Below are 22,636 nucleotides of genomic sequence, written 5' to 3'. Positions count from 1 at the left end.
TAGTATTGAAAAGATCATTCTGTCTCCAGGCACACTCAGTCCTGAGTCTGCCAGGAAAGACATAGCTGACAGATTACAGTGATGTGAGCATATGAACATTGAAGGATATCATCATACATTTCACATTTAAAGAACAATATTTTCCCAAAATAGGTATCAAGAAGAATTTTTTCTTCGACTGCAGCTTCAAGACCAAGTAACAGATCTAAGAAACCAACTGGAATATCAAAAAGACAGTCATCTACAGGTTGGAACATTGTTTCCTTTTTTACAAAAGTTGCTCAAAAATTCAAACATCTTTAGTCTTTCTTGCCCACATTGTTACCTCGGTTAAATGTGATCAACCTTGGCCTGCAAAATAGAAATCTTTGTAGGCTGTGATACGTTTTATTGGGCCAACCTAAAGGCTGTAAAGTCCATTCTCCGAGGACAAGCAGGCTGCTTGTTCTAACATGTGGGTCGACGTCCGCGTCAGCCTGAGAATCTGCATTTTGCAAAGCAAAATATAAAAAAGTTTTGCCAGAGTCTTCTGGCGCGCGCACCGCGCATGTGTGGTCTGACTTCCCGCCTGCCATGCGAGCGCGTCTCCTCAGTTTCTTTTTTCCGTGATGAGGTGCGGCAGGTTCCTCCTGTGCTCCTCGTTTAGGCCCGGGAAAAAGAGTCTTCGTTAAGTTTTTTGCGTTTTTTATTTACTTTATTTTTTTTTTTAAGTGTTCTTTCCTTTATTTTTTAGTAGTATTACTTTTCTCCAATTTTTAAGTTTTATTTCTTTTTTGACACGGCCAGCCTTTAGGCTGCGCGGTCAGGTTTCTCCCCTTTTGTGCCCTTTTCTTTTTTGGCACAATTGTGTCGTTTGATTTCACTGAAGCCATTTTTCCTCCAAAAACATTTTGGGGCTCGGTCCAGTCCTTTGACGTTGACTTCAGTACCCAGGTCAGCGGCATCAGTGTCGACATCGACGTCGGGAGGAGAGGTAATGGCTGCTGAGAGACCAACTCGCGCTGTGAGCAGTGAGGTGTTGAGTGGGTTTCCACCTGTCTCGAGGCCTCCTGTTATGCAGGCCCCCTGGGACCGACCTTCATCGGACCCGGCCCCAAGGAGACGTGAGGATTCCACATCATCCTCATTGGTACCGAGGAGTCTCAATGACGGGTGTCGAGTGAAGGCGAAGAAGCACCGTCATCGATTTCCTTTGACACACGGTGCCGGGAGCTGCGGGGCGTCGAGGAACTTGGCAACCGAGAAGCGTCGGCACCGAGAGGACCGCTCCCACTCTATACAGGAGGTGCTGATGCGTTGGTCTCCTGGCAGCCCAGTACCTGCTCCTGAACCTCGGCAGATTCTGCCACCAGTTGTTTCACTGACCCCGCAGCCTTCTCTGATGGCGGCTCTCGACGAGCGCATCTGGGCCCTGCTTCCAGAGCTTCTGGAAGGATTGCTGCGCCAGTCTGCTTTGGTGTCGGGGGTGCTTGCACCGTCTGTACCATCTGCTGCAGCGGTGTCTGGACCTTCACCTGCGGTAAGGTCCACGGCCTCGGTGCTACCTGCAGCATCGGTGTCGGCTGCCACCCAGGTCAACTCCCCTTTGACATCGGTGGAGGAAGCTTCGCCACAGTCCAGGCGGGCGTCGGCCTCTCGACATCACCATGGAGGACGTCAATCCTCGGCGTTGAGGCAGGCTCAGTCTCGGAGTGCCCTGAGAGAGGTCTTAACCGATACTGAAGAGGAGCGTTCATGGGAGTCAGAGGAAGATCCCAGGTACTTTTCTTCTGACGAGTCTTATGGGATTCCATTTGAACCTTCCCCTCCACCAGAAAGGAGACTATCTCCCCCGGAGAGTCTGTCCTTTATATCTTATGTCTGGGAAATGGCTACGGCTATTCTTTTCCCTATGGAGGTTGAGGATGAGACCAGGGCTGAGATGCTCGAGGTCCTGGACTATCCTTCTCCACCTAGAGAGGCTGTGACAGCATTTTGTTGATAACATTTTGAAGATAAACCAAGAGAGGTTTTTCCAGCTTATGATTACTTTTTCACCGTATTGATCCAATACATTTTAAATAATTCCGGTAACATACCGTGTGGAGCAACGGGAGTATGAAGCTTTTCCTCTCATTCCTTCACAAACATTAGCAGTATCATATCAATGTGTTTTTTGATTCATGTTAGGTTTTGTTTGACAACTGAATGAATAAGTGAATCAGATTTTTGTATTTACACCTAAGTGTGCATACAGTGAACAGCATATAGATAGGACTGTGTTTTATGCAGTTCTATTTATATGCTTACCTTTTGCAGTTAAGTGCTGACTCCACCCCCTGACCACCCACAAATAGCCAGTTTTGGCTTAGGTGCTAACAGGGCATATTCAGCAACACCATCAAGGGACAAGCAATTTAGTGGCCCTTTTACTAAGGCACACCTAAAAGTGGCCTGTGCTGGTGTAGGCGCATGTTTTGGACGTGCGCAGGTCAATTTTTCAGCGTACCTGGAAAAAAGGCATATTTTTTTGTGGCCGAAAATGGACATGCGGCAAAATTAAACCCAGTGCATGTCCATTTTCAGCCTGAGACCTTACCACCACCCATTGACTTAGTGGTAAGGTCTCATGCGCTAACCAGGCAGTAAGCGGCCAGCGCGTGTAAACTGACGATTACCGCCGAGTAAGCACCATGCGGTAGAAAATAGAAAATATTATCTACCGTGTGTTTTGGGTGCGCATCAAAAATGGAATTACCAGCTGGGGCACACAGTAGCTGGGCGGTAGTTCCAATTTGGCGTATGTTGGACGCACATAGGCGCCTACACACCTTAGTTAAAGGGCCCCTTAAACAGCTGGGAGCCATTTCTGGCTATTTAAATCGCTTTGAAATGGACTCCTCAGTGGTAAAATTTTGTAGCTACATGTATAAGTAATGGTGGTTATTTTAGAAACTTCTATTAACCAATACTACGAGCTGAAGAGGATGCTTCTACACCATGTACTATAAATTTAATAATCCTCCTCTTAGTTATAGTTTACAGCAGTTAACAACAGTCATATCACCCAAATAGACAACAACCAGGGAGGATTTTTAGGAGTTTAAAGAAGCCTCAACAGTGCACCCCTTTTTTTTTTTAAACTTGTGACTTGACCACGGCAGCTGGGGGCATTCACTCTCATCAACAGCTCCACACCTCCACTTCCTTCTGGTTTTTTCTATGTTTTCAATTCCTCATTTCTTTCTTTATTTTAGAAACCCTGTTTGTGATTTGGATGTACATAAACATCTTAATCCTACATAAGTGCATAAATACATAAGTACATAAGTATTGCCATACTGGGACAGACCAAAGGTCCATCAAGCCCAGCATCCTGTTTCCAGTAGTGGCCAATCCAGGTCACAAATACCTGGCAAGATCCCAACAAAGTACAAAATGATTTATACTGCTTATCCCAGAAATAGTGGATTTTCCCCATTTAATAATGGTCTATGGACTTATCCTTTAGGAAGCCGTCCAAAACGTTTTAAAACTCCGCTAAGCTAACCGCCTTTACCACATTCTCTGGCAATGAATTCCAGAGTTTAATTGTATATATCCTGATTTTAGAAAGCCAGGATATATACAGTGGTGTGAAAAAGGTTTTGCCTCCCAATACCCCCTGATTTCCCTTACGATTGCATATTTCATACTGAATGGTTTCTGATCTTTAGATACAATAGATGCTAGCAGGAAGGTGGGAATAATCTTGTTCATATCACTGTTTGTCCAAGGGAGCATGGTCTGGGTATAGTTTGGGTACGACTAGGGTGGGGCTAAAATACGTACATGCCTTCCTCATGTTAGAAGGAGAATGCACATTTATCTCTGCTGGGGTCAATGTTTGGATTTACACCTTTATATAAAGGTGCTGTACTGCAGAGATTAGAAAAGGTTGCCCTTATTCCCCCTGTGGTTTTTGTCCTCTGATCCCCACCCAAAAGCAGTACTGTCAAATGATATCAGGCTCGATGACAGTGTGGGGAAACAGAGATGTGCATTTTATAACAGGCTCTACATCGGCAGATCCTTTTCTGAAATACCAGGTAGTAGTGAAATTGTGGAGGAGTGGCCTAGTGGTTAAGGTGGTGGACTTTGGTCCTGAGGAACTGAGTTCAATTCCCAGCACAGGCAGCTCCTTGTGACTCTGGGCAAGTCACTTAACCCTCCATTGCCTACCACATTGAGCCTGCCATGAGTAGGAAAGCACAGGGTACAAATGTAATTAAAAAAAAAAATTGGTAAGCCCTGACTTGGACTTCTTAATTCCTGTTTTTATGTTCTATCTAAAATAGACCTTCATGTTTATATGCTGATGCGTAATTAGCCAATATAACTTTAAATGGATAAGAAATCCACTTGTACAGTTTTGCCACTGGAAATTAGCACATAAGTACATAAGCATCGCCATGCTGGGACAGACCAAGGGCCAATCGAGCCCAGCACCCTGTCACCGACAGCGGCCAAAAGAACAAGCAATTTGTCCCGCCCATCCTAGAAATACTGTATTATTCCCTCGTTCATTCAATAACATTCTATGGCTTTTTCCTCCAGGAAGCCGTCCAACCCTTTTTTGAAGTCCGCTAAGTTAACCGCCTTAACCACCTTTTCCGGCAGCGAATTCCAGAGTTTAACTATGCGTTGAGTGAAGAAAAATTTCTTCCGATTCGTTTTAAATTTACCACACTGCAGCTTCATCGCATGCCCCCTTGTCCTAGTATTTTTGGAAGCGTAAACAGACACTCCACATCGACCCATTCCATTTCACTCATTATCTTATAGACCTCTATCATATCTCCCCTCAGCCGCCTTTTCTCCAAGCTGAAGAGCCCCAGCCTCTTCAGCCTATCCTGATAGGGAAGTCGTCCCATCCCCTGTATCATCTTTGTCGCCCTTCTCTGCACTTTTTCCAATTCCACTATGTCTTTTTTGAGGTGCGGCAACCAGAATTGAACACAATACTAGAGGTGCGGTCACACCATGGAGCGATACAACGGCAGAATAATATCCTTATTTTTGTTTTCAATCCCTTTCCTAATGATACCCAACATTCTATTTGCTTGAGAAGATACTGCCTTACATTTCTTTTGCTTTCTTAAATATATCTTTACCTCTATAGTTTATGGGAACTAGAAATTATTGTGGTGTGTTGTTGTTTTTGGTGGTGCTTTATTTACTAATTATGCCAACTTTGTTTATTCTTGAATATTATTTTTGAAAACCGTAAGCACTGCATAAAATACAAAAGAAAGAGAAAATTCTCTTCTAGATTCTGGGGTCTTTTACTAACAATTAGCTCGAGTTATCTGAAGCAGCGCCCATAGGAATAAAATGGGACCTGCTGCAGATAACTCAAGCTAACCTTTAGTAAAAGAAAAGCTTTTTGGCAGGTTAGAATGTGAATATTTGTGGAGTCTTAACAAATTATAATGTATAAGATAAACTTGTTCAGACAATACAAATAGTATTGTAGCAATGTAGACAAGGTATAAGGTAGCAGTTTGCAATCAGACAGTTTTAGACTCAGCAGGGCTGCCGAGAGACTGGGCCGGGCCCGGGACAAGGCCGCTCCAGGGCCCCCGGCCCTGCCCCCTGGACCCGCCCCCACTGCCACCCCCCCCAGGTTGTCATCGCCCCCCCCTTCCACCCAAACCCCCACCAGCAGAAGTGCTGTCTTCTGACTCCGGCGTGCGCGGCCCACACAGACGCGCTCCTCTCAGCTGATCTTCGCTGTACTCTGCAGGGCTTCTGTGCGTTTGACGTCCTGCATGTCAGATGCACAGAAGCCTTCAGAGTACAGCGAAGATCAGCTGAGAGGAGCGCGTCTGTGTGGGCCGCGCACACTGGAGTCAGAACAGAAGACAGCACTTCTGCTGGCAGGGGTTTGGGTAGAAGGGGCCCGGTGGCGGTGGTGGGTGGGACTGTGGCGCCGGGCCCCCCTGGAGGCCCGGGCCCTGGGAATTTTGTCCCCCCTGTCCCCCCCTCTCGGCGGCCCTGAGACTCAGAAGAAGTAAAAGACAATGATGAAGCCCAAAATCATGGCTTCTATTTCTCCTGCTCTCAGACGTGTTAGCTTTAGTGGAACAAAAACAGACATCAAAGCTACAAACTCAGCAGGAAAAGAATACAGAGCACTCCTCTATCCACACAACATACCTCACTACTCAGAAATCCTGAACATCAACAGAACACTTGGTGAATCTTATAAAAATATTTTCAACATTCTCTGGTTACTAAATTAACTAGAATAAACGTAAAATGCTGCCAATTTCATCATACTGCTCTGTATTCTACAGGACCTCAATTTCTAATAGATACATTCTGGTCAATCAATATTCTGACGGCAGGGGGTAGTGTTTTTGTTTTTTAAATGCTGAGTGCCATGGGCAAAATTAGGCCTGGATATTCAATTCCAGGCCATGCCCGAGCAATTTGGATACTGGATATAATTGACAGTTTTAAATATATAATTCTGCAATTGTTTGTGAACTATTTTTTGATTTAATGATTTTTATTTAATAGACACTTATCAAAATGATTTGTGCAACGATTAAAAATTAACGAGATGTTGTTGGTGACACCTGGTGCCACTTTCATCTCACTGTTCAGAGCACATATAATTTTTTATTCTAATATGGTTCTAATAGATGTAAATTTATTATTGAGGAGGTTCTGATGGTACATGTTCAGGCACTGGCATTAAATATCTAGGAACGCTAATTCAAAAAAAAAAATGAGGGTGCGACAACCAAAACCCACTATATCAATACTAAACAATAATTGGATGGGAAATGGTACAATGCCCAATCCTCTTAAAAAGCCTTAAATGTGTGCAAAGGAGGGAGAGTATCAGAGTACAGTCAAAGTACAACCGGACCACAAAATAGGTTTTGGAGCCTCTTAAGGGACATCCCATTTCAAGCCCTCCAACTTCAGGTCACTATTTCTCAGTTTTTCCTCAATGAATATCATAACTAATGTACAACTAATAAACAAACAAGAAGCTGAATGTGAGATCAATTTTCAAAGGGTGTTAGGCACCTAAATGATTTCCAGCAGCAGGCACTTAGCTTAGACACCTACTTTTCTTTATAGAACTGGCTTAAAAAAGATACCATAAATTGGACCTTTAGACCTGTTATAGAATTACCATCTAGATGCCAAAACTGTGCATTATTTGCAGTAGCATGACAAAAATTAGTACAAGATTTAACAATCTGCAATTGCTTAGGTACTACAGGTTAGAAAATTTCATGCTAATTATTTTTATTAAAATTATGGTGTCTAATATTCAGTCTGTGGTGGTATGAGGAATCGGAGCCGCTCACAGCTGTGGGCTGAACTGACCCCAGATATTCAAAGCTCAGGCTTGTGCAGCTCCTGGCATTGAATATCCAGTATCAGCAGTCACCCGGAAGTTAACTGGGCACCGGCTGATATTCAGACCAGTGCCTGGTTAACTTTAGCACATAAAGGGGTCCTTGTACTAAAGTATGCTAATGGAGTTTAGCACATGCTAATGATTAGCGTGCACTAAATGATAAGTAGTCCATTATATTCCTATGGGTGTCTTATCATTTAGCATGCACTAAATCTGTTAATGAAACTAAGTAAAAGGACCTCTAAGTTAGGACAGCCTTTTTGCTGTCCTAACTTTATGTGGTTACTTAGCTAGTTAGTGGCTAACTAGCTAAGTAGGTGCTCCATCCATGCTCTGCCCCGGCCTGCCTCTAGCCTAATCGATTAGAAGATGACTGGTTAGTGGTGATATTCATCAGCAGTAACTGGTTAAGTATTGCTGAATATCAGGTGCCAGGTCACTTAGCAGGGTTTAATCGGTCAGGAGACTCTCCTGCCCGGTTAAACCTTTTGAATATTGGGTGGATAGGGTTTTTGGTTTTTTTTTTTTTTTTACAGCAATTTAGTAAATAGAACTATATGTGCATTATTTTCAATTTAAAAAGTACCCATAGAAAATGTAGGTGCAAACATCCTCAGGAGCCCTTTTTACAAAGGCGCACTGGAAAATGGCCTATGGTAGTGTAGACGCGTGTCTTGGTCGCACGCAGAATCATTTCTCAGCGCACCTGTAAAAAATGCCTTTTTAAAATTTTTGCTGAAAATGGAATTGCGGCAAAATGAAAATTGGCACGCATCCATTTTGGGTGTGAGACTTTACCGCCAGCCATTGACCTAGCAGTAAAGTTTCAGGCGGTAATAACCTATGCGTGTAAAATGCCACTTGGCGCGCGTGTATTGGACGCGTGCCAAAAATGAAATTACCACAAGAGCCATACAGCAGCTGTGCAGTAACTCCATTTTGGAGACATGCGGCATAGTAAAATGGCCCCTTAGATACTTTGTACCCATGGCAAGTTAAATTGAAAGTATGTGCATACTTTCCTTTGGAACTAGACAAAATGCATGGGAAAAGTACCTATGGAATTTGTCCCACAATGCAGTTTGAAAATTGTCTACATAATGGAATAGAGATGTCTGTGGAAGATATGTGGAGAGCCATTTCTTTGCTGATTTAAAGTGTTTGTGATAGACTTGTATTTGGATTTAATTACTCTCCATTTAAGATCAAGGCAAATTACAAATTCAGGATCCAGTCAGCAGAGAAGCTACAATTAAGGTGAGATGTATTAAGTTTTCTGCCTGTACACGAGATAATCTTATAAAGGCATTCCTGAGAATATATGTGACCTCTTATAAAATACCGACTGGAGTAATGGTGACATAATGGTACATACTGTTCTGGTTAAGCATGCATATAGGCAAAGTTTAGGCGGAGCATGGTCAAAACACACAAGTAAACATATGGAGGCATATTTTCAAAGCACTTACACTTACAAAGTTCCATAGGTTACTATGGGGATCATTGTCAAAAGAGAAAAACAGTCAAAAATTGTCATAAAGCACCATTTGGATGAATTTCTTCTGAAAACGTCCAAATCGCTATTTTCGAAACCTATTAACCCTTCACTTAACCCTCCATTGCCTCAGGTACAAACTTAGATTGTGAGCCCTCCTGGGACAGAGAAATATCCAGAGAACCTGAATGTAACTCACCTTGAGTTACTACTGAAAAAGGTGTGAGCAAAATCTAAATAAATAAATAAAAATAAATATTTTGCAGATGTTTACCTATGCAATTCGTCGGCAGTGCATCCAAATCGCAAGGGGGCATGTCGAGGGTGTTCCTAACACTTGAACATTTTATAGTCATAATGGAACAAAACGAAAGTGTCTAGGGCTAAAACTTCAATATTTTGAGATAGACCTGTTTTCAGAATGAATAAGGCATAAAAGGTGCCCTAAATGACAAGATGACTACTGGAGATAATCAGGGATGACCCCCCCCCCCCTTACTCACCCTGTGGTCACTGTCCCCCTCCCACCCCCACCCCCAAAGATGTGACTAAAAATAGTACTTACCAGCCTCTATGGCAGCTTCAGATGTTATAGCCAGATCCATTAGAGCAGCATGCAGGTCCCTGGAGTAGTCTAGTGGTGGGTGCAGTGCACTGTAGACAGGTGGACCCAGGCCCATACCTCCCCCTACCTGTTACACTTGCGGTAGAAACTGTAAGTCCTCCAAAACTCACCAAACGCCTTCTGTACCCACATATAGGTGACCCCTTCACCCATAAAGGCTATTGTAGTTGTGTACAGTTGGGTACGGTAGGTGTTTGGTGGGTTTTGGAGGGCTCAGCAGACAAGATAAGGGGATAACGGGAAGATGCTTTCCCTGGAGTTTTTATATGAAGTCCACAGCAGTGTCCCTTAGGGTGCCCCATTGCTCTCCTGGAATGTCTGTGTGGCCAGTCTACTAAGATCACTGACTCCTCCAATGGCATGATTTTGTGCGTTTTGCATTTGGACCTTTTTTTTGTTGTTTAAATAGACCAAAAAAATAAACTCACAGAGCACAAAACCATCTAGCATGTGGCTATTTTCAAAAAAGACAGATGTTTTGCTTTTCTGAAAATGGCTGTTTTTCCTATTCAGATTTGGGACGTTTAGCGCAAAACGTCCAAAGACCGACAGACATCATATCGAAAATGCCCCTCCCTGTAATTTTGTAAGTCTAAGTGCTTTGAAGATGAGCCCCATGGTAATCTAAGCATGTACAAAAAAATTATACTATAGCCCCGATTCTATAAAGGTTGCCAAAAATTGAGCAAGCAAATTTAGGTGCTGCCCTGATTTGCATGCACAATTTAATAGAATAATGAGTCAATTAGTGCCAATAATTGGCTTTTTAACAAGCAATTATTGGTACTAATTAGATTTAATTGGGACTTGCGCACATAAAGTTAGGCATGGGATTTGTGCCTAAAATTTACACATTGTCCGAAAAAGGGGGCACAGAAATGGAAGGGTCATGGACATTGTGAGGCAGAATGGAGGCACGGTTTTGAGTTACACTCATAATTGTAAAATAATGATGCTCTGCGTGTAAATTTAGGCACAGGCGTTTGCACCACGTTTTCATTGGTGCAGATGGCAGTGCAGAAATTTACATGCGACCTGTCCATTTAAGCGCTAATTCTATAAACTGTGCCATTCTATAGGTATGGTTTCTAGAATGCCAATTAAGCAGGGTTTTTTTGGCGCTGATTTTGTAAGCACCATGGGGGAGATTCTATATCTGGCACCTAAAAAAATCAGTGATGAAATCAGTGCTAAGCGTATTCTATAATTGATGTCTAGATTTAGGCACTGATTATAGAATACGCTTAGTTGATATTTCAGTGCTTAAATCTAAATACATCCATTTACACCAAAGAAAACATGGCATAAATCCTGGCACGTAGATTTAAGCGCCCTGGGCCATATTCTATAAGTAGGCACATAAATTTCAGAATGTCCACAAAACACCCATTTCCCTGCCCATAACCATGCTCCTTTTGCATTAGAAGTTCAGCGCATATATTTACAGAATACGCTTAGCGAGTTGTGTGCATATATTCTAATCAGTGCCAATTAGTGCTTATTATTACTTGTTAGGTGCTGTTATCAGCTTATTAAGCCAATTAAGTTGTGCGCGTTGTTGTAGAATCTGCGCCAATTTCAGTGTGGATCTGTAGGTATATTATTATTATTATTATTATTATTATTATTATTATTATTAACATTTGTATAGCGCTACCAGACTCACGCAGTACTGAACACCTGACACAGAGACAGTCCCGGCTCGATAGAGCTTACAATCTGAAAATACAGACAGACAAGACAATTAAGGGCGAGGAAAGTACTGGGTGAGAAGGAACAAGGATAGTGGAATTGAGTAGTGTTTAGGAGCCAAAAGCAGTGGTGAAAAGGTGGGTTTTCAGCATAGATTTGAAAACAGGTAGAGATGGAGCTAGGCGTACAGGTTCAGGAAGTCCATTCCAGGCATAAGGTGCCACAAGGGAAAAGGAACGAAGCCTGGAATTAGCAGTGGAGGAGAAGGGGGACGACAAGAGAGATTTGTACAGCGAGCGGAGATTACGGGGAGGAATGTAGGGAGAGATGAGAGAGGAGAGGTAATGGGGGTCTGCAGAATGAATGCATTTAAAGGTCAGTATATAGAATCCAGGGGCATATGTAGAATCTATCCCTAGGTGTGCACATTTACATCTGGTCCAGGGCATTACAGTCAGATTCAGGACAACTGGATTGTGGTTCCACGCAATTCTTTGGCATTTCTGGTGTATGTTTTAGTGTACAAAGTCAATCAGGTACTGCCCATTACATATCTCCTTATCCAAATGTTAACAGTCCTTAGAAGGCAACATTTCTTGTCTCACAAATTGTTTGAAAGGTCCTACTGAGAGTGAGAAGCGTGTTAAACACTAATGATGCTTCCTGTTCAGATGATGTCTTGGGTGTAGTGGCACTCACAACCTCAGATAGTCATTGAGCTGATGACTGATCCTTCTGAGCTCCAAGGTCTTCTGAAACATGTCTTCTCTCTTCTTCCTTTCCAGCTGGTTGTGAAGACATGCCCAGACTGTTATTGTCAAATGGGTAAATCATTGAGCAATCCTCATGTTTTCTCTTTTTGGCTATAGAAGGATTTAAAGAAAGTCACTCCCTGGGATCTCTGTCTTCCATTTCACCTTGGAAGCATCTTCTCTCCTTCCTTTGCTCCTCCATGTTTTCCTATGACAATGCCTGCAATGTAGGGGCAATGTTATAACAGGGCACCTAGGTTTCACACAGAATCACCTATAAGAATCTTCTCACAGTCTTTAAAATCAAGAGCTCCAGCTCCTCTTCTTTCTTGGCTCATGTCCTGACTCGTTATTGTCATTTACATGCTCTTTGTTCCTCTCAACAGCATCTTCTGGCTATACCCTCATTTCAACAAATCAGATATGATTTCACATGTCATTCTGTTTTCTCAGTTGTTGGTCCCACATTATGGAATGCCCTATCTCTTCATCTCAGATTGCAGACTTCCTTAGCAAAATTCAAATCTGATATTAAAACATTTCTCTTTGAAGATGCTTTTATACTCTGAGGCTGTCCCTGAGTGGGTCTTCTGAGCAACTCAGATCTGCTTCTCTTTGTCTTTATTGTCTTCTACTACTGCCCCGTCTATTCTGTGATTTATTGTAAGAACATAAGTGTTGCCATACTTGGACAGACCAAAGGTCCATCATGCCCAGCATCCTGTTTCCAACAGAGGTCAATCCAGGTTATAAGAATCTGACAAGATCCCAAAACAGTACAAAACATTTGATGCTGTTTATCCTAGAAATACGCGGAGGGGCATTTGTGAAAGGGATGTCCAAGTTGTGATTTGGACGTCCTTGCAAAATGGCGAAATCCAGGGGCAGGGAAACCTGTATTTTTGAAACAAGATGGACGTCCATCTTTCGTTTCGAAAATACCATCAAGAGATGTCTAAATCCTTAAATTTGGACATCCCTAGACATGGACGTGTCTGACTTTCGGCGATTTTCAAAACCAAAGACGTCCATGTCAAAAACGGCCAAATGCAAGCCATTTGGTCATGGGAGGAGCCAGTATTTGTAGTGTACTGGTTCCCCAGACATGCCAGGACAGCAACCGGGCACCCTAGGGGGCACTGCAGTCAACTTCAGAAATTGCTCCCAGGAACATAGCTCCCTTACCTTGTGTGCTGAACCCCCCCCAAAACCCACTACCCACAACTGTACACCACTACCATAGCCCTTACTTGTGAAGGGGGGCACCTATATATGGGTATAGTGGGTTTTGGAGAGCTCGCTGTTCCCTCCACAATTGTAACAGGCAGGGGGGGGGGGTTGGGCCTGGGTCCGCCTATCTGAAGTGCACTGCAGTACCCACTAAAACTGCTCCAGTGACCTGCATGCGCTGTCATGGACCTGAGTATGACATGTGAGGCTGGCACAACATATTTTTAAATATATTTTTTGAGGGTGGAAGTGGGGTTAGTGACCACTGGGGGAGTAATGGGAGGTCACCCCCGATTCCCTCCGGTGGTCATCTGCTCATTTCAGGCACCTTTTTGTGCCTTAGTCGTACGAAAAACACGTCCGGGTGAAAACGTCCAATTGTTCGTCAGGGACATCCTTGTTTTTTTCGATTATGACACGCCCCCTTGAACTTTGGCCGTCCTTGCGACGTAGTGCAGTTGGAGACGTCCTAAATCGGGTTTCGATTATACCGATTTGGACATCCCTGGGAGGACATCCATCTTCCGATTTATGTCAAAAAATGGACTTCCTTCTCTTTCGAAAATGAGCCCATTAGTGGAGTTTCCCCAAGACCATATTAATAATGGCTTATGGGTTTTTCTTTTCAGAAGTAATCCAAACCTTTTTTAAACCCCACTAAACTAACTGCTTTTACCATTCATTTCAGCCTCTCAGACTGTTCTTTTATCCTTTCTTTCACTCTCTCTCTCTCTACCTCTACTAATACTAGAATTGTAAGCCACTCAGATATTTGTTGCGGGATAGCAAGTGCTTAATAAACTTGGATATGAGAGCAAGAGGGCGCCTAGATTTCTTTATAAAATACTAGTGTAAGGGACATAGTTGTTTTAGCCCAACTGCTGGACTTATTCAAAATGAGTTTTGACACAGCGATGTGCAAAACTGAGCAAAACCTGAAGGACTGATTGGAGCTTTGTTATCATTGACTGGGAGGATCAATACAATTAATCTTTTTCATCAATGATTATATTTATTCCAACATGCTCCCTGTAATATCTCTCTCTGAGTTTTCAAGGAACTTAATAGCAGTTTTTGAAATAAGAAAAGTTCCACAACTAAACTGGAAATTTTGGAGAAATGTAGAAAATTGGATGGGTGGGAGAAGAGGAAGACATAGCTTTACCTAAATTATATTACTGGGTGGCAGGATTCTAATGCTTGAAGCATTGGTTAGTAGAGACTGGTGGCGAGTCCTGACTGAGGCTGGAGAGACACCAGGCTGACACTTTAGATATGCATATGCAGTGTTTCCCAGAGTTAGACAGCTATGTAAAGCAAATCCCAGTTTCTCTCATGCCTTGTGGGTATGGGGACCAGTTATTAAATATTTAGGGATTCCCAGTGGCAAACTGTCCTCAGTTACCCCACTGATTTACAACACATATCTTTCAGTGTGTACATTCTCTGCTCCTTGAGAGGCTGGCACTGGATGGTATTCCCCCGGATTCTGTAAAGGCCACCCAAATTTGGCTGCGGATCCCAGATCCATACAAAAACTAATTAGTGGATTAGGTGCTAGCAATCAATTATTGGAGTTAACAAGCACTTAATTATCAGTAATTAGGAGTTATGTGCAGATCTGCCCTAGACCCAATTCTATAACATGTGCACCTAAATTTCATAGCGCGCATGGTCATGGGAGGGGCATGGGTGGGTCAAGGGCATTCCCAGAAATTAGGCGCAATGTTATAGAATACCTGCATTTGTTTCCATATCTATTGACCTAACTTTTCCTAATTTAGCTTATTTAGGCCTCAATCCAGGCTACAAACTAGGCCATACTTTTCCAGTAAGCTCCCAGTTATGTCAGCCATCAGATTTCTGACTCAGCCAAGGTCTGTAATGGCCTGAGCTCTATGACTGGGCCCGCCACCATTCCAGTGGGGGGGGGGGGTCTCTGGCTGTACCATAATTATACAGCACCTAACAGTTGGGCACCAGCCTTTGGCAGGCATCAATGCTCGTGCCCAAAGTTAGACGCAAAATGTGCACTAAACCAGTATTCTCTAAAGGATACTCCATGCAGAGCACCCTTTACAGATTACTTGCTTAGCATGGATCATCTTGGTACCTATCTTTGGGTACTACATACTGAATATAGTCCATTGTGTCTAGCTGGTTACATATGGGATGACGGGGGGGTTAGATCCTTTGGTGATCTTGTAAAGGAGTTTGATATCCTAAGGAAAATGTTTAGTAGCTATTTGCTGTTGTGTTCAACCCTGGAGAATATAGTAACATAGTACGTGATGGCAGATGAAAACCTAAACGGACCAACTAGTCTGCCCAACATTCCCCAACATTCAGACTCATTATCAATTCATGATTAAATCAACAATGAATGTGATATTATATACTTGATCACAAGTTTCTCTTTGGTGTTTCTGGGACATAGACCATAGATGTCCACCCAACTCTGTCCTTATGTTCTAACTACTGGAGTTGCTATCAAAGCGCATTTCAGCCTATCCAAATCCATCTTGTCTTTTGCAGGACCCAGGCCGTTAGTCTGCCCAGCACTGTCCTCAGTTCCAGCTACTGAAGTTGCCATTGAAGCCCTTTCCAGCTCATCCTAAACTGGATTGCCATATACAGAACACAGACCTACGACGTCTGTCCAGCACCGGCCTTAGTTCTTCACAGCCGGAGTAGATGTCTAAGTGTCACTCACACAGTTTTTTTTTTTTTAATTTTGTATTATACCATCCATTTTAGCAAATAGAGATCTTCTGTGCTCATCCCACACCTTTTTGAATTCTGTCACCATTTTGTCTCTACCACCTCCCTCAGGAGGGTATTCCAGGCATCAACCACCCTCTCCGTGAAAAAGAATTTCCTGACATTATTCCTAGGTTTTTTGGCACATTTTCATGGCAGTTTGTTCCACATCAAGTCTCTAAATTTTTGACTGCAGAGTGGATTGTTGAAAATGGGGATCATTATATTTTGAGCAACAGTCCATGAGATTATTGTTGATTTGTTGAATTGACCCCTGAGACAGGTTTGGGTTTGACACCAAAACATGGCCCATGTCGGGTCATTAATAAAGCACACTTGTACCATTCTTGAGAGCCCTTTGTGCTTCATTTTTGGAGTGCTGGTGTTCTGTGCTTTGACCCTCTCCATTGTATGCTGCATTGCTCCTAAGTCTACTACCCTACAACCTCAGCTCATGTTCTCTAGTTTTACCATTTCCTCTTCTCTGGAAAAGATTTGTTCCTATACTATAGTCAATTAGAAAACCATTTCAGACTGTGCGCCCCCCCCCCCCCCCCCCCCCCATTTCAGACATTGCTCAGCCTACTGTATATAAGTGTACAGGAGAAAATGGGAACCTATGTAACACTGATCTCATCTCCAAATGGAATGAGGAGTTGCATTTGGATTTAGATGAATCAGATTGGCATAACATTTGGACAGAAGCATGCAGGATGTCCATTTGCTGCAAAAAAAGAGAAAGGTTTGTTAGATTGCATGTGCTGAAACCTACTTTATTTTTTTACTTTCTTTGTATTAAGCATATATCATAATAGACAAACAAGATAAACAAATGTGCAAAAAATAGGAAATAAAATATTCTCCAATGGGAAACCAGTAACAAGTACAATGGAAACATAATTCCACTCTTCGTCTTCAAATACAGGATACATTAGGAAATAACAGAGAGAGATATTTAAAAAGAGGACTCTACAGGCCCTAGGCTCCTCCTAGAGGAGAGCGGCTTCAGCATTGGCACTCAGCTCCAGACTGTGGATGATATTTTGGCTACTTTGAGTAGTTGGGGATGCGAGTTCTATCTGCGACAGTTGAAGGTTTGCCGATACACACTTTTATCAAGATAAATATACTTTCAGTGGAATAGTCTTTCGTAGTAACATAGTAACATAGTAGATGACGGCAGAAAAAGACCTGCACGGTCCATCCAGTCTGCCCAACAAGACAAACTCATATGTGTATACCTTACCTTGATTTGTACCTGCCTTATTCAGGGCACAGACCGTACAAGTCTGCCCAGCAGTACTTCCCGCCTCCCAACCACCAGTCCCACCTCCCATCACTGGCTCTGGACAGACCGTATAAGTCTGCCCTCCGCTATCCTTGCCTCCCAACCACCAACCCCTCTTTCACCAGCCTGCTCCGTTTAATATGATGAAGTATCAATAACTATCATTTAAGACAAGGGGGAGAGTGGGATGAAACTGTTAAAATGTTTGATGACGCATTTTATTTTATAGTTCGCAGGTGGAAGTTATAATGTTGGCATTTTTGTTTTGGTTAGTAATCGAATACTCTGCATTGTGTCTGTCATCAATAAAAATGTTGAAACATAAAAAGAAGACTCTATTTACAAAAGAAAAGGCCTAAACATGGGAGAAAGTTTGGAGCAGCCAGCAATGTGTCAAGCACTGTTGGCCATTTTGGATTCCATCAAAACCTGCTTTATTGAGCCAAATGTAATCCTTTGTGCTGGCTTCCATCTCCTCTGAGGTAGTACCTCCATTTGTTTAAATCCCTCTTGAGAGTGCATCTGCTTCTCCAGGTCAGTTTTAGTCTTCCTCTTCTTCTCAATCTACCAACTGGTCTCCATTTTACTGCCACTTTGGCGTGATGATGGTCTTGCATATGTAAAATGTGTCCTGTCAACTGGACTCTGAGTTTGATAACAGGATCCTGTAATCTTCTAGAGTTGCCATTCCTCAGTATCTCAACAATCTTTCATTTCCTATTAATTTTTTTGACAGCTGCATTGGGCTGGTTGTTTCTCTTCCCTTCTTTTGTTTTCTTTTCTATGATTTTTTTTTTTTTTACATGTTGATGTTGTTCTATTCACTCTTGTCCAGGTGTTTCATTTTCCCCTCCCCCTTTGTTTTTGAGGGGGGGGGGGTTGCATGTTTGCTGTTTTTCCTGTACTGTTTGAGTTTCTAAACTGCCTTGATGTCAAATGGTTGTATATCAAATGTCAATGTTACACTTCTTGACCTCAGCTTTTCCATAACTTGGGTTCAGTGCGGTATACAAAAGGAACAATATCTAAATTATACAGATACTTAAAACAACAGAGCAAAAATAAAAATTATTATTTAAACCCAACCAAAATGATAGGTTTTCAGCATTTTGATGCTGGGAATCACTCCTGCCCCACACTACCCACTAGGGACACCCCACAGTACGTTCCAGCAGCTAGAGGGTATTGGGGTGTGTGGGAGGGCACTTAAGAGGGCAGGAGGTGGTACTTTGCTAATGCACCAGTTTAAGTTGTTCCCTGGGAGCATCAGGCCATGTGTTAACAGATGCTCCTGGGGAGGAAAAATAACAACAGTGCTTGAGGTGGCATTAGCTTTCCATAAATAACACAGCTTGTGAGGTTTCATGCAGAAGCACATTATTCATTTTGCATAATAATGATCAGCTCTGCAGGAAAAATTAATGGCTAAGAGCAAATAATACAGCTGAATAATGTTCCCCAGTGGAGCACTGATCTTGCTATGCTTCCTTAACAACAAAACTAGTCCGATACTATGCTGCCTGTGAGAAGTTTTGGCAGTCAGGGTAAGAAGAAATGCTGCTGGATATGTTTAGCATATAGTCAGTATAAAGAAAAGTGACAAAAGAGCAAATGGGCCAACAAGTTAAAATGTTGCTTGCAATACTGTTTCCAGTAAAATAAATTGATACGTATTTACAGAAACACTTTAAAGCAATGTCAAGTTCACCATACATCTGCCAATTTAGAAAAAATGTCTTTTTTAACTGCTCACCTGATGAATCACAACCCCACTGTAAGTGCAAGAATATTCCTGCAAATGATGGACGGCGTACTGAGGCAATCAATATGAACGGTCCTCTGCCCATGGGTAGTAAATTACTTTGCCAGATAGGCAGGACTTTGAACAAGTGCTTTAAAAATAACCCACACCTGCAAAAAATGTGTGCCGAAAGAATATTCTATATTTGTAGCCACAAAGAATAATAACACAAAATAAGAATATTGAGCCTGCCATGAGTGGAAAAGCACGGGGTACAAATGTAACAAAAAAAATGAATGCCAATAATACTGAAAATTTACATTGCAATCTATTCCAGATTTTGCACACCAATATATATCAAATTTTAAACAAACTACCTGTGCTATCAACAGTGTGCCTTCCCTACACCTTCATGCCCCTTTTCATTTCCACACCAACATAAAATCCCACATTAGGGGGCAATTTTATAAAAGAGTTTTAATGCATAAAGGAGTAAAAAAGTACCCACAATGATATGGAGGTGCCTAATTTTACATGGCCCTCATTAGGTATGTGAATTTTCAGGAATGGATTTTGGGAACAGTATGGCTGCACCCATGATTTACGTGCAGTGTTTTGCTTGCAGTGACACCTAGACGTTGTACTAGAATAATATACTTTTACTTACCATGATATCACTTGTGTCCAGTTTTGTAATCATGGGAGAAGACTAATTCTAGAGGAAACTCACCAGAGATATAAAATCCTGTACACCATTCAAATCTTTGTCTTTGGTTCCATGCCTTCCCAGCCACTGACCTTTTATAAAGGGGGATCCCATCTAGCCCAAAGGCTCTAGTCAGAACTGACAGCAGCTCTTTATGCTCTGTGTTATGACTGGGACAGTGGGAACAGAGAACCTGCTGCACCACTCCTGGGTCCAAGGAGTAAAGGAGAAGCTTAGTATAGTTGTATATTTCCAACTGGGTGACCAGAACCCCTTACCACTTGTACAGGATCCTGAAACAGCATCAGAGGCTGAAGAAACAAGTAATACTTAACAGTTACCTGTCTCCTGGGGACCAACACATCTAAAATGCTACATCAGAGCCTCAAAGTCTCTTGTCTTCTGGTGCCCCTAACAAAGACTAAGTGTTAATCTTCTTTGAAAACTATTATACTACCTGCTATACTCTTAAATGGAAAAGACTAAGGAGCAAATGCAGAAGTATGATAAGGCTGTCCTAACTTTATGCACCAAATTAACCAATATGACAGGATCTCTCCCAAGGGGTAGACAAGACCACTCCACTACAAGAAATAAGTAGAGAAATCAACACCAGAGGGCATGTTTCAATGATGCCCTTTCAACTCTGCACGAAGGAGGAGCATATAGTCAAGGCATCACAACTTGAAAAAAATGAACACACAAAGTTGGTGGCTACATGCACCACTTTGGCAATATCTAGGTTTCAGTTTCCTTTCCTTTTCTTTGTATATAAACAACACAAGACAAGACAAAAAAAATCCAACTGACTATAGGAACTTTATGCAAATGAGCTCCCTAGAAGTTCCCTTTACTGCTTTTCAAAAGAAGATCCTTTCCTTTTAAACAACTTAATGTCTCATACCAGAAAACAGTCTATGACTTAGTCTTTAGGCAATAAAAAAAAGTTCCCAAATTCCCTGCTTCCCAAATAGTCTCATTCCATGAAAATACTGGTTCAAACAAAAACTACTCAGCACCCAAAATATGTATTTCATATCTTCTGTTTGGCACATCTTACAAGCCTAGGCCTCAAACAGCTAGCATATCCCTCCCACAATTGCTCATAATAGAGAGGGCCTGACCTCTATTATGCCCTCCCCTCATCAGCTTATCCCCCTCACCTTATCCTCTAGTATCTCTGATCTCCTCCCTTCCATCACGTCCTCCGATTCTGTTGACAAAGCTGTCTCCACTTACAATGCCACTCTCTCCTCTGCCCTAGACACCCTTGCACCGTCCATCTCCCGTCCCACAAGGCATACCAATCCCCAGCCCTGGCTGACCCCTTGCACCCGATACCTTCGCTCCTGCACCCGTTCGGCTGAACGCCTCTGGAGGAAATCTCGCACCCATACTGATTTCATTCACTTCAAATTCATGCTATCCTCCTTCCAATCCTCCCTGTTTCTCGCCAAACAGGACTATTACACCCAATTGACTAATTCCCTCAGCTCTAATCCTCGTCGTCTCTTCGCCACCCTCAACTCCCTCCTCAAAATGCCCTCTGCTCCCACCCCCACCCCCCTCACTCTCTCCTCAATCTCTGGCCGACTACTTCCGTGACAAGGTCCAGAAGATCAACCTTGAATTCACCACCAAACCTTCTCCTCCTCTTCAGCCTATAACCCACTCTCTCAACCAACCAACCCAGGCCTCCTTCTCCTCTTTTCCTGATATCACCGAAGAGGAAACCGCTCATCTCCTCTCCTCCTCAAAATCCACCACCTGTTCCTCAGACCCCATCCCCACCAACCTACTTAGCACCATCGCGCCTACTATCACCCCCACCATCTTTCATATCCTCAACCTCTCTCTCTCTCCACTGCAACTGTCCTGGACACCTTCAAGCATGTTGTGGTCACACCACTCCTCAAAAAACCATCTCTTGACCCTACCTGTCCCTCCAACTACCGCCCCATTTCCCTCCTACCCTTCCTCTCCAAGATACTTGAATGTGCTGTTCACAGCCGCTGCATTGATTTTCTCTCCTCTCATGCCATCCTCGATCCGCTTCAATCCAGCTTTCGCCCTCTACACTTGACAGAAACGGCACTATCTAAAGTCTGCAATGACCTGTTCCTCGCCAAATCCAAAGGTCACTACTCCATCCTCATCCTCCTCGACCTATCCGCCGCTTTTGACACTGTCAATCACAACCTACTTCTTGACACACTGTCCTCCTTTGGGTTCCAGGGCTCTGTCCTCTCCTGGTTCTCCTCTTATCTCTCCCATCGTACCTTCAGAGTACACTCTCATGGTTCGTCCTCCTCCCCTATCCCACTCTCTGTTGGAGTTCCTCAGGGATCTGTCCTTGGGCCCCTCCTTTTTTCAATCTACACCTCTTCTTTAGGCTCCCTGATCTCATCTCATGGTTTCCACTATCATCTTTATGCTGACGACACCCAGCTGTATCTCTCCACACCAGACATCACCGTGGAAACCCAGGCCAAAGTATCGGCCTGCTTATCCGACATTGCTGCCTGGATGTCCAACCGCCACCTGAAACTGAACATGGCCAAGACTGAACTTATTGTTTTCCCACCCAAACCCACTTCTCCTCTCCCTTCACTCTCTATCTCAGTTGATAACACCCTCATCATCCCCGTCTCATCTGCCCGCAACCTCGGTGTCATCTTCGACTCCTCCCTCTCCTTCTCTGTGCATATCGAGCAGATAGCCAAGACCTGTCGCTTCTTCCTCTACAACATTAGCAAAATTCGCCCCTTCCTCTCTGAGCACACCACCCGAACTCTCATCCACTCTCTCATTACCTCTCACCTTGACTACTGTAACCTACTCCTCACCGGCCTCCCACTTAGCCACCTATCCCCCCTTCAGTCCATCCAGAATTCTGCCGCACGTCTTATCTTCCGCCTTGACCGATATACTCATATCACCCCTCT

At 43.1% G+C, this 22,636-nt stretch overlaps 1 protein-coding gene across 1 annotated transcript in view; it reads left to right on the top strand.

Moving 5' to 3' along the window:
* Nucleotides 1-22,636, top strand: part of LMNTD1 (lamin tail domain containing 1) — a 440,913-nt gene that overhangs the window by 125,515 nt on the left and 292,762 nt on the right. The window contains exon 5 of the mRNA XM_030213683.1: nt 154-247. Within this exon, the coding sequence (XP_030069543.1) occupies nt 154-247 (94 nt within the window). The remainder of the gene's footprint in view (nt 1-153; nt 248-22,636) is intronic.

This window comes from Microcaecilia unicolor, chromosome 9, assembly GCF_901765095.1.
Source record: "Microcaecilia unicolor chromosome 9, aMicUni1.1, whole genome shotgun sequence".
Lineage (NCBI taxonomy): Eukaryota > Metazoa > Chordata > Amphibia > Gymnophiona > Siphonopidae > Microcaecilia > Microcaecilia unicolor.
The sequence above is the reverse complement of the archived record's forward strand: the minus strand, read 5'-3'. Positions and strand labels throughout refer to the sequence as shown.